This window comes from Hippoglossus hippoglossus, chromosome 4, assembly GCF_009819705.1.
Source record: "Hippoglossus hippoglossus isolate fHipHip1 chromosome 4, fHipHip1.pri, whole genome shotgun sequence".
Taxonomy (NCBI): Eukaryota; Metazoa; Chordata; class Actinopteri; order Pleuronectiformes; family Pleuronectidae; genus Hippoglossus; species Hippoglossus hippoglossus.
The window spans coordinates 6,779,534-6,791,781 of NC_047154.1; the positions used below are offsets into that span (position 1 = coordinate 6,779,534).

Consider the following 12,248-nt stretch of genomic DNA (forward strand, 5'->3'; position numbering starts at 1 on the left):
GTTAATTTTAATGATTTAGATTGAAATGCCACTTTTTACAGCATCAAAACCCACTAATATCAAACATGGTGCAGGCCAGCAAATAAGTGGAGATGGGTGGTTGGACTCTGACGACTTTGGTTTCTCCCTTTCCATCCAATTATTTGGATTTTGTTTTAGAATATCTGCCTGTCATTTTCAGTTAGAACTGCTACTGAGTCTGGCTCAATTATTGTTGCGACTATTTATTAATTTTGAAAGAAAAATGTGTGTGTCACACTGTTGTTGTTTGTATATTTGCTATGTATTGTCAGATCTGAAATCAAAATTGTTGATTTAAAAATAAACCCACTTAGAAAGAAAACTTTATGGCAAACATATGTAATTTACATTATCCCTGCCAGTGTGCATCCGTACGTGATCACTATTACGTACGTGATCTATTAAGTCCTTAAAATGTTCCTTAACTCTTGTGCCTCACCAGAGTGTTGTAATTCGTATGAAAACAGAGGCGATAGATGGCCCTCTTGGCTTTCCATAGTCAGACAGGCACAAACAGTCGAAGACCACACAGCCTCACATGGTCTATTTCTAGGCCATCACATTTTGTGCTCTCAGAGTTATTCTGGTTCTTCATCATCAAACTACTGATTACAGCTGAGTGCCAGAGATAAGTTTGGAAGGAATTTCCACTGTAATACCTGTCTACTGTACACTCAGACACACACACACACACATACACACACACACACACACCAACACACATTAAAATCATACTCACTTGTCTTCTTACCCCAATTAGCATTAACTATAGTGTAAATGATTCATAACTTTATTATTTAGTTGTGACACTCTGTTTGTGGTTTATGTTAAAATAGAGCTGGAACATTTCCAGCACGTTTATATCACATGTGCACACCACAGCTCTATTCCTTATAGTGTTTAAATATATCGCAGTATGCCTCAGAGTTTCCTCTCTTGATAAACCCATATTAACATGATGGGGAGAAGACATTATCCTGACACACAGTGGAGAAATAGAAAACATCATAGAGATTATTAATTTACTGGTGAATCACCAAGGCCAGGAAGCTGAGTTTTATGTTTCGTATTAACAGTTGTTTAGCAAACACCAGTATCGCTGCACAGACCTATTTCATGGAATATTGAATCTGCAGCATTTATGTTCTTTAACTGTTAGCAAAAATGCTTCAGAGCAAAAGTAGGTACTGTACTTTAAATGTTATTATCACTGGTTTAACCAGTATTTGGTTTGTTTGCTCATGATCATGCCAACAGAGTCATTAAGGACAAGGATTGTTTGTCATCCAAGGAGAACATTTTCTTGGATTTAGATAGTTTCCATTGTACAAGACCAGATAAACACCAAGCACAAAACACAAGCTAACTAAAACAATCACATTAGCTAAAAGGCACAGAAACTAACCTGAGGAACAATCAAGTTATGCAATGGTGAAGGCTAGTTTCCAACTTTCTAAATTAATTAATTAAAAAAATATTGTACCACTACAACCTGACATTATACCCTGTATGATTTGCATCCAACATGGACAGTCTGATGCACCAAATGTGCCCATGCACTAACAAGGCATCTGTTCATTTTGAAGTTGGATTGCCTGCATTGATGCTCTTTGAGTAGAGTGTTTATTACCTTTAAAGGTCACAGTGAGGGTGTATCTTCATCACTATTTGGAAAGACTGTTTGTTACGATGTGTTGAGTCTATAATACGACCGTGCTGGTGGTTACAATGTGAAAATACACCTCTGTGTATCTCATCTCCCTGTGTATAAAGATGAACGACATGACGGCTCCCCAACAGTGAAGCCAAAACAACTGGATCTCGATGTTAGTGGATGGGAGGGGGACAAGAAATTCTAAGTACATGCTAAATTAATGCTAATGATATTTTGGCTTGATTTTTGTGCAGTGAAAGGAAGTGGAGATTTGTTGTCCATATTTATATACAGTCAACAACTACATACAATTAATGAATACAAGAAATATAAGTATTTATATGATACATGAATAAAACTTTAAGTCAAACATTATAGTATAGTAGTTTGAATGTACTTACCGAGAGTATTTGAATGTTTTTGCATTAAAGTGAACTTGAAGAATTTAAAGCTTTGCATTCCGCAAACTTGTAGTAAACAGTCAAATTCTGATTTAAATATCATTTTAGAATATAGGACAAGATGTTGGATATCCCTTGTAAGTTTAAAGGTCTTCTGCACAATTTAAGTTACCAACTACCAGTAGATGTTAGCAGGTGTTAGCGGCTACAAGCGGATGTAAGGGACATAACATCAGTTGTGCCCTTAGCATCATCAGGTGTTTTGGCCTTGTAATAAATGATACAGGCCGAACTTGAGGGTAAACTGAGGCTAAAGGTAAATCTGACTGGCTACTGGCTTGTCTGGCAGTTCTATGAAAACCATGTGGCACTGTGACCACTACAGGATGACTGGATGAAAACACTCGAGATAAACCATGAATTTAACAAGGCTATTGATGGATATTCAGAATAACACTTTTATAATGAGTAGGTTTATACACAGTGGGACAGTGCTGCATTGTCACTTACTGCTTCGCCAGTGTTCAGCAGCGCCAGCAGCGATCAACATGTTGACTGTCAGAACAATAAACCATCATAAAGTTAATAATCGGTGTAGAGAAGCGCCTCAGAAAACCTCGTTCAATCCTCTCACTTTGACTAATGTATTAAGGAATTGCGTTTCCTCCCCTGAACAGATTTGTCCTCTCACGACTCCCGTTGCTCAGCAGTGATTGGTCGACGGTATAAACATGGCGCCGTCCGCGTAATTGTGAAAACATCCTGAAGAAAACTTAAATACTTTGCTGGACATACCCGCGTGTGTTTGTCCCCGTTATATGTCCTTACAGTGTGTTGTGGTTATTATCTCTCTGTCAATGGCGTCCAGCTCGGTGAATGTAGCCGTTAGCTTCTCTCCACATTAGCTTCCTCGGTTTGCTAACTGAGCAGCTAACACTGGTACTGAGGCTCCTCATCTGACATCTCTACCCAGTAAGTGAGAAGGAGTCCGGGCTGATCACCATGGACCGTCAGTGAGCTTGGCTTTACAGCGCTGTGTTGTTTAGTTCGTTATACAGCTTGTATAAACACATTGTTATTATTACAACTATTTAACTGGCTACTTGCATGTCTTCGTATTCCTGCAAGACAATGTGTGCAGCTTTTGTTCTGCGACCTGAGGGAGACAGCAGACTGTTAGCTAGTACTTAAGGTGACATGAGGCTACTTACCCTCTGGGATTTAATTTACTATAATGTCATGATAATCGTCTGAAAGGGTGCATTACTACCTGTTATCTCCAGGATCATTGTATAATGTTTCAGTAACAGGATATGTCTCATATCACCCACCACAAATCAACAGTGAGATGAAAGCAATAGTGTCCTCCATCATCAGTTTTAACAAATTATCTTTTCATATGTGTTTGTCTGCAGGATTGAGCAAAACGAACTAAACAGATGTGCACTAAACTTGGTTGAGGGATGAGGCATTGTCCAGAGAGGAAAATAATCCATTTGATGTTGATCTGGTTCAAAAGTAGAGTCAAGGACTTAACAAAATCACATTGCGTGATTAAGCATTTTCAACATTTTCTTCATTTTACCTGGAATTTAAGTCTGGAGCATGATGTAAACATTTAGACACATTTATGGTCCAGACATGTCGAGTTTATACAATTTAGAGTGAAATTATTATTTTCCCCTGTAATTTTAGAATTACATGACCTAGACAGATCTTTTGGTACTAGGAGAGGTGTTCAAGTTTTAGGCAGTGATTCATATTTCTCAAATACCAGATAAATAATTATGTCTGAAAAAGTCGGTCTAAAAGCCCAAAGTATTCAAAGTTTATGTTTTCCAGACAATAAACTGGTTGTCCAAATATCTTGATTAATTCACTAATAGTTTCAGTCACAAGATAAACAAAAGTATTCAAAATGTCTGGTGTACTACTCCGGTGTAAACTCACAAGCAAACGTGCATGTATCGACAGATACTCCACAGTCCTGTCTTCCTCAGGCACCAATCACAGCGATACATTGTCACAGAAGATAATTTCTTAAAGTAAACTTTCTATTAACATGTCATAATCGAAACTGAAAGCTACTGTCTGTTATTCATGTATTTATTGACACTTTTCACATTTTCCAGCTAACAATATGCCTGCCTTCCGCCAAGTGGGCGAGAAGCAGCTTCCTAACCCTGTTCTGTGTATGGCCTGGTCTCCCAGACGGGACCTGATTGCTCTGGCCAACACAACAGGAGAGGTAAACAACTTTCATTTTAATCTAAAATATTTATTCTCATGTTGAGTTTTATGGTTCTAATTTCATGGCTCCAATTTGTCCATAGTTGCTGCTGCATCGTTTGGCCAGTTTCCAGCGTGTTTGGAGTTTACCACCCAGTGAGTATACTGGGAAGGAGATCACTGCTCTCGCCTGGAGACCTGATGGCAAAAGTAAGGAATGACTACTTACATTGCTTCTTTTTGGATTGCGGATTGATGTGATCTTGAGGTTGTTATACTTTGATCCTCTCGTATGTCTCCTCAGTATTGGCCTTCAGCCTCGGAGACACCAAGCAGGTGGTCCTGTGTGGTGTGGAGAAAGCAGAGATTCTACATGTGTTTCCGATGCAGAACCCTGTGACCTGCATGCACTGGATGGAGGTGACGGAGGAGAGCAGGTATGTGTAAGGCAAAGGGATCAAACTAGAGGAACAAAGGACTTTTCATTTTCAAGAATAATGTGAATTATTGGTCTTTGTTTTATGTGTTTCAGTGCTCTCAGCTCCTTTTACAATTCAGAAGATGAATCCAAACTTTTTCTTCCCAAATTACCAGCACTCCCCAAGAGGTAACAGTAGCATTATTTACATGTCAGATTTTAATAAAGCAAATCGTGGGTTGACCAAATAGAATGTTTCAACTTTTGTTTTGCCAGCTATAGCACAACATCAAAGATCTTCAGGTGAGACAGAATTTTGATGATATATCAATCCTATATTAGTTATGTAATGTATGTTTTGATTGTTTCTGAGTTTTTATTTATCTGTGTTACAGTGAAGAAAAGTCAGATGAAATAATGAATCTTCTGGGAGAAGTCAGGTACATTAAACTTAATATTTAATTAGCACACAAACTTTTTTTACCTTTTTAGCGTCTTATAATTATTTCACTTCTCCATTTTGTTTCTGTGCAGACTGAATGTACTTGTTCTCGGGGGAGAAGATGGCTTCGTGGAGCTTTATGCCTATGGGATGTATAAGATTGCCACTTTAACTGGAGTAAGTCTCACTCATTCTTAAGAGTTGTCTTTTACATCCTCTGAAAGACTTGGATAAATTAGACTGATGAATTATTATTAATATTATATTATAATTATATAATGTAAATATATTTCTCATCAGTGATGGTTTGATCACACGATTAAACATCTTTACATAAAAATTTAGCATTAAATATCACTGTATTGTAGAATCCGTACTAGTCTGAAAAACATAAACATATGTTTCACAAAAGTTTCACAAAAGGTTCGTAATTCACAAAACAGTTTTAATGGATAAAAGGTTTTAGATTATAATTCTGAAGCTGAAAACAGTGATGAATTGTACCTGTAAAATAAAAAAAGTCTATATTAGATTAGAATGATATTAAAATTGTGTATTAAATCTTAAATTTGACTTGTGCTTTATAGGTATCCGGAATGTGTCGCAGCCTGAGTCTGTCCAGTGATCTCAAGTCTCTCTCTGTCATCACAGAGGTCAGATCTGATGAGAACAACCCAACGATCTGCTACATTCAGGTAATATGCATGAAGTGTCTTCATTTTCCATTTCCTGTGAACTGTATTTTTTTTCTTCATGCCTTAATCTACACTCTTGCATGCCCTTTTATTTTACATTTGTCTTCCAGCTGGACACAGGGTTGTTGTCCGACTGTCTGCCTGAAGTCACCAGGATGGCGCGCAAGTTCACCCACATCTCCACGCTCCTTCAGTACCTGCATCTCTCACTCACATGTATGTGTGAAGCCTGGGAGGACATCCTTATGCAGATGGACCTTCGACTCACTAAGTTTGTCCAGGTCAGTAGTCGTAGGTTGTTGATCAAATTGGTTAACTTAAGAGAGATGCGACAATTTGTCTTCTATTTTTAAAGGAGAAAAATACAAGCACCCAGGTTCAAGATGAGTTTCTGGAGCTTTTGCTGTGGGGACAATCAAGGTGAGAAAAGATCTATTTCTACTGTTAGTATTTGTGTATTATGATGTCATGAATTATCTGGTGGCACCATATCTTGGAATGATTCAACTCTAAAGCAAAAAAGTTTTAGCTCTATGAAAAACTCATGCAACATTTGCGCTCTGCATCCCTGTAGCCCAGAACTACAGGCTCTTCTCATGAACCAGCTGACTGTCAAGGTGAGAGAAAGAAATTGTGTACAATTCACGCATCTGGTGGAACTTAAGGTTTCCTCCTAATGTTTTTTTTTTTTTTTTTTTTTTTTTTTAGAGAGAATTTCTGATGTTGTGTCACAGATGCATTTGGTGGTAAAGCTGAAAATCCTCATTTGTTTATTTTTTCCATTTCCCTCATAGGGCCTAAAGAAGCTTGGCCATTCCATCGAGTCCTCTTACTCCAGCATCCAGAAGCTAGTCATCAGCCACCTGCAGAGGTATTTTCAGCTTTTCTCTCTCCTCAGTAGAAGCTATGGATTTTTACTGATGCAAAGGTCGTAAAAGCTAATTTGATACCAATATATCAGCCGACGTATATATTATTAAAAGAAATTGGTAATTTCTGAGATGTCTTTATCAAACCATTATGACAAAGAAAATTGAGGCTTTATAGTTTTCAGTTTAACCATAAACTAAATTCGAAATGAATATGAAATTATAAGAATTTATAGAACTTAATTCAAATAAAAAAACTACAAACTAGAAAATAACCTAGTTTGACTTATGTAAATGCACATATTTTCTGAATCATTTGTTGTGTAAAATAAAAGTTGTTATATCACAAAAAATATACGCAGATACCCATATGGCTGTGAAAGGCTCTTATTGGCTGATAAATCGGTCCGGATCTATTCCTCAGTGCTGCTGCAGCCTGAGTGTCTCTCATGTAACCTCTTCCTCCCTTTCACTCACTGCAGTGGCTCTGAGGCTCTGTTGTATCACCTCAGTGAGGTGAAAGGCATGTCCCTATGGAAGCAGAAGTTTGAGCCCCTCGGTCTGGATTCAGCAGCTATAGAAGGTACCATATCTCTAACCTGCACCATGAAGAGAAATTCAGCTTTTTACCATCCAGAGCCACATGCGTGATTGCGTGATTGCGTGATTTGTGTTTTCAGGTGCGATCACGGCAGTGGGTTCCTTCTCTCTGAAAGCCAACGAACTTCTGCAGTGAGTTAGAAGATTTCAGAAACCTTTTTAATCTTGTTCTTTTGATAATGTTTATGTTGCTTACTGTATAATCACTGCTTTTATTATGTAATTCAGGGTGATTGACAAGAGTATGAAAAACTTCAAAGCCTTTTTTCGGTGGCTGTACGTAGGTAAGAAGTTTGTCTGTAGAGTTTGACTTGTGGATTTTGATACAGAGACAAATATCATTGTCAGCATTCGATGTAATAGTTTGTAATAACCCATGAATTATTGTATCTATGCTCAAACTGTTTTTGTTCATTTTTTACACAGCTATGCTGAGAATGTGCGAGGAGCATGTTCCACCAGAGCTTAACAAGGTGAGGACGTTTCCAAGAGAAAGATTTGTGATTTTTATTTTTTAACGTGTCGATTTACATTTTTAACAAGTTGATTTATCCATTAGATGACTCAGAAGGACATCGCCTTCGTTGCTGACTTCCTGTCTGAGCATTTCAGTGAGGTGAGACCAGCATAACAGCACTATACAGACAATCAAATACATTTGTATTATATTTATAGCATTGCTTGTTGAGTTTGTTGTTAGCATTGAGTTCAATTTCTCCCTGGTGTAACAGAATGAAGAACTGTTTGATCGCAAAGGAAAGTACTTCAATGTGGAACGAGTTGGTCAGGTAAGTGGTTTTTGTTTTGTGCTGTTTTGAGTATTTTTGAATGGAGCTGCCATCTTTAATTCCTGTATCTCTTTCATACGCACATGTACAGTACCTGAAAGATGAGGATGAGGACCTTGTGTCTCCGCCCAACAACAAGGGAAACCAGTGGTTGAAGTTTTTGCAGGAGAGTACGCACCTGAAAGGTAATAGAAATAGTGAATAAACAATGTGTAATTTGATTCTACATTTTGGAACAAGGTAAAAGGATGTATATGGCAAAAATGCAATCCTCATGACTAACAGATAACATGTTTGACTGTTTTGTTTAGAGAGCCCGTTGCTGTTCCCTTCATATCCACAAAAGTCTTTGCACTTTGTCAAGAGGATGATGGAGAATGTGATTGAACAGTGTTTACAGAAACCTGCTGTGAGTTTTCACTGATTCATATCTCTTTTTTTCTAACCATCAGAATTAAGCATGTAGTTAAAAAGGTCAAGGGCGTGATACATTCATGGCCCAGTTAACTCTCCTCTTCATTATACTAGACGTATGAGCATTTAGGAGATCAGCTATGTTCAATCTCTGAGGGAATTACAGGATCTAAAATGAGGCTTTAAGACAGACTTTGCAGCATTTTGTATATCCTTTTGACACACAACACAGCTTTTTGGTCAAGACCAGTAAATATAATGTTTTGGTAATTCTCTCTCATTGAATAAAACATGACTGAACTTTCTTTTTGTGTTTCTGACGATTTACATGTATTCTTTAGAGGTGCTTAGTAAAAATTATTCTTTCATTTGACATTTTGCTTTGTTCGTATCTAGGAAGTAATTGGGAAATCGGTAAAACAGGCTCTGCTTTTGCCACTGTACACTGTCCCAGAGAGGTACGATCTGATGTCTCTGTTAAAAATCTATTATTTTGAAATACGACTCAGTTATTGTCAAGTTGTATTCACTTGTTCATGTCCTTTGTCTTTGTAGCTCAAACACCCCACGACTTTTTGAACTCCCCTCTTTGTACGTAAAAACACAAACATCCTAGAGTTTGACAATAATCTGAAACTGTAAAATAACTGTTTGTATTAATGATTTTCTGTTGTTTTACAGATGGAACGACAAGAAGGCCAAAATGCATTATGTTGTCTTCAGCATGCCAGATATTTCACCCTGCAAGCTCTACCTGTTACGGAAAGGAACAGACCCAAACCGGTACATTTCTGTCATTACATGTGTTTTTCTCTTTGTGTGTAATTTATCTGTTTTCAACGATACTTGTCTTCCTTGCGCAGACATATTCCCAATAGTGTCATGTCGATTGACCTCAGCCACCATCTTGACAGTGCGGATGATGCTAACGCTGCAGCCCAGTGAGTTCCTCTCATGACGTTCTTACCATTCAATTTGTGAAACAGACCTAAATGCCACCAAACTCCTCGACTGGTGAAGATGTTTCAGCCATAATGTACTTTGATTTTCTTTTTAAAGGTCTCATTTTGTTTACAGCTGCCTAGATGCTCGTTTCTATGACGATGAGATGCTAACTGTAGTCTTGCAAGGAGCAGAAGGAGACAACAGTCGACGTTTCCTGGCTCAGCTGCCTCTTGCTTCCACACTGAGCTGTGAGACGGAGTTCAGCTGGGAGCCGAACCTGAGGTGTGTGTGTGTCTGTGTGTGTTATTAGTGATATCTCCCTAACTCTCACCATTCTGAAAATACAATAATAAGTACATCTGTTGTTTCTCAGTTTAATAGAATACTAATTTATAATAATCAATAGTAAACATAGAAAATATTGAAAAACGACCTATCTTGCAATGTTAAATGTCCAGTAGTTTTTGTGTAATCCTGCTGACTAACAAACGCAGATGAAAACCTCCATGGCGGAGGTAATAGAATGTTGCCCACTTGCTAAATATATAATCTAGCAGCTAAACAGCAGAGACAGGGCCTAACTTTAAAACATTGCTTATGTCACCTTTGTTGTCAGGTTGGATCAGCAGAGCAGTAACATCCCGTGTCAAGGCTTAGTGTTGGGGAATCAGTGGCGTGAACTGGAGAGCATGAAGGCTCAATTTGTAGCTGTCAATGGAATCCGCAAAGTAGCCTGTGTGGTAAGTCACATTTATATCTAGTACTTTCCAGTGTATTTTTAGTGCCTGCCCTGGGGATTAGAATGTGGGATATTATGTGTGAATGATTTGTACTCGGTTAGGGTTCGGATGATCCATTTCCAGTGCTCTCAAACTTCTCTGACAGCAGAGTCATGATGGTGAATGAATGTAGTGGACTGCTTTCATTTTTATAACATTTATTTATTCTTTCCTGGCAGCTGAGTGCCAATCTGAGGCACATTCGTGTTTTTGAGATGGATGTAGAGGATGAGGATGAGGAGGGAGCCGATTCACAGAACGCCACTGCCGACCAGGATGGACTGGAAACTACCATGAACAGCGAGGGGCAGGGAGAGGAGAGAGTGGAGGCTGAAGGTGAAGCCAAACAGGGTGGAGGAGATGGGTTTCAAAAAACTGAGGAACGTCTGGAGTCCGAAGAAGCCCTGGAACTCTCTTGAGACTGAGACACCGGAAGGAGCAATATAACAAAGGACTTGGCTCCATCTTTTGTTTTTGTTTGTTTTTTTGAAAAATATGTTTGTATTAGAAAATAAACAGGATTGTGTTTATATTTGTTGGATTGTTTATTATGGCTCAGGCAGTGGCAGAAGGCGTTATGTTTTCAGATTGTCAGTCCATCCCATGCTTGTGAACAAGATATCTCAAGAACACCTTGAGAGTATTTCTTCAAGAATGAACTGCTTAGAATTTGGTGTTCAAAGATGACTGTTACCTAATAAACACGTTTTTTAGTCTTGTGAATGGAACATCTCAGAAAAACTGTGAGGGAATTTCTTTAAATTTAATACAAAGGTTCAGTTGGACTCAGACAGTGAATAGAATTTCGTGGTCAAAGGTCAAGGAGATCTCATGAATCCTGCACTGGTTTGCTGAGTCATACACAGTCACCACAATCACAATTCTAGTTTTTCTGATTAATTTTGAATTTAGTGTACATTTTTAAACTGCACCAACACTGTTGCTATTAGTTAATTCATAAAATTAAAAAATAGTTATAAATGGATAATAAATAGAATAGATACATTAATGGATATTTAAATATATTTTGGTTGTGGCGTTTTGTAGCAAACATTTAATGCTGCAAGCAACATGGACCATCACACCTTCGTGCATGTCAGAAGTTGATGGAGATGCTGTGTCACTATCTTAGAAACACTATTCAGAACCTTTATGATCTTTGGATTCTGCATGAAGGAGCAGACTGTTGTATGAATGGATCATGCACATGTTGGTGGTGCACATGGATTCTACTGTCTAAAATAATAATGCTTTGGAGAACAAGATGCATTATAACATTTCAATTAAGTGACAACTGAAAAGGCCCAAAAATACTTCAGAGCTACAGGGAACTAACAATATCAGAAATCGCAAGTCTATTTTAGTGCAGACTGATAAATCTCTTTTCTCATTTAAAACTACTTATTACAATACACGATCCAGTTACTACATCACCTTCGATAACCTCTATCCTCGCACTAATGTTGGAAGGACTGGGCTCAGGTGTCATGCACCTTTTTAATGGATTGAGCTGCAACTTGCTAAAAGAGAACATATTACTCTGACTTTAGCTTCTCTTCACTGATTTCCATTACATTTTAGAAGTAATTATAAGATTTTATTGCTGACTTTTAAGGTACTACCTGGACTTGAACCTTCGGATCTTTTGACACTATGTCTCCAGTTGTAAACTGAGGTCCTCAGCGAAGGCCCAACTCAATAAACCAAAGGTCACCAGACCTTTTGTGTCAGGCTCCCACTGTGTGGAACAATCTCCCTGAGGAAATCAGTCTGGCAAACTCCTTATCCCCTTTTAAATCTTAAAGACACATTTCTATAGGTGTGCTTTCTCCTAGTTCTGATTGAACAGACTATTTTAATCATTTCACAATGTTTTTATTTATCTTATATATATCTTTTCTCATCTGTAACATTGTTATTTCTTTATCTGTGCTCTAATGCTGTGTGTTCTTCAAATTGCATTTTTAACTTGTAAAGCACCTTGTAACTGTGT

At 37.9% G+C, this 12,248-nt stretch overlaps 1 protein-coding gene across 1 annotated transcript; it reads left to right on the plus strand.

Annotated features, from left to right (window-relative positions):
- The first annotated feature begins 2,774 nt into the window (after positions 1 to 2,774).
- anapc4 (anaphase promoting complex subunit 4) lies at positions 2,775 to 10,785 on the plus strand. Its single transcript, XM_034582339.1, has 28 exons — positions 2,775 to 3,048; positions 4,209 to 4,324; positions 4,410 to 4,515; positions 4,610 to 4,742; positions 4,838 to 4,912; positions 5,000 to 5,026; positions 5,119 to 5,163; positions 5,258 to 5,342; positions 5,753 to 5,860; positions 5,971 to 6,141; positions 6,216 to 6,280; positions 6,435 to 6,477; positions 6,655 to 6,731; positions 7,212 to 7,312; positions 7,410 to 7,461; positions 7,558 to 7,613; positions 7,756 to 7,802; positions 7,889 to 7,945; positions 8,061 to 8,117; positions 8,209 to 8,302; positions 8,429 to 8,526; positions 8,928 to 8,989; positions 9,087 to 9,122; positions 9,213 to 9,314; positions 9,395 to 9,472; positions 9,609 to 9,758; positions 10,093 to 10,216; positions 10,435 to 10,785. The coding sequence occupies exons 2-28, from the start codon at positions 4,217 to 4,219 to the stop codon at positions 10,672 to 10,674; spliced, it is 2,397 nt and encodes a 798-aa protein (XP_034438230.1). The 5' UTR covers positions 2,775 to 3,048; positions 4,209 to 4,216; the 3' UTR covers positions 10,675 to 10,785.
- Positions 10,786 to 12,248: the final 1,463 nt, after the last annotated feature.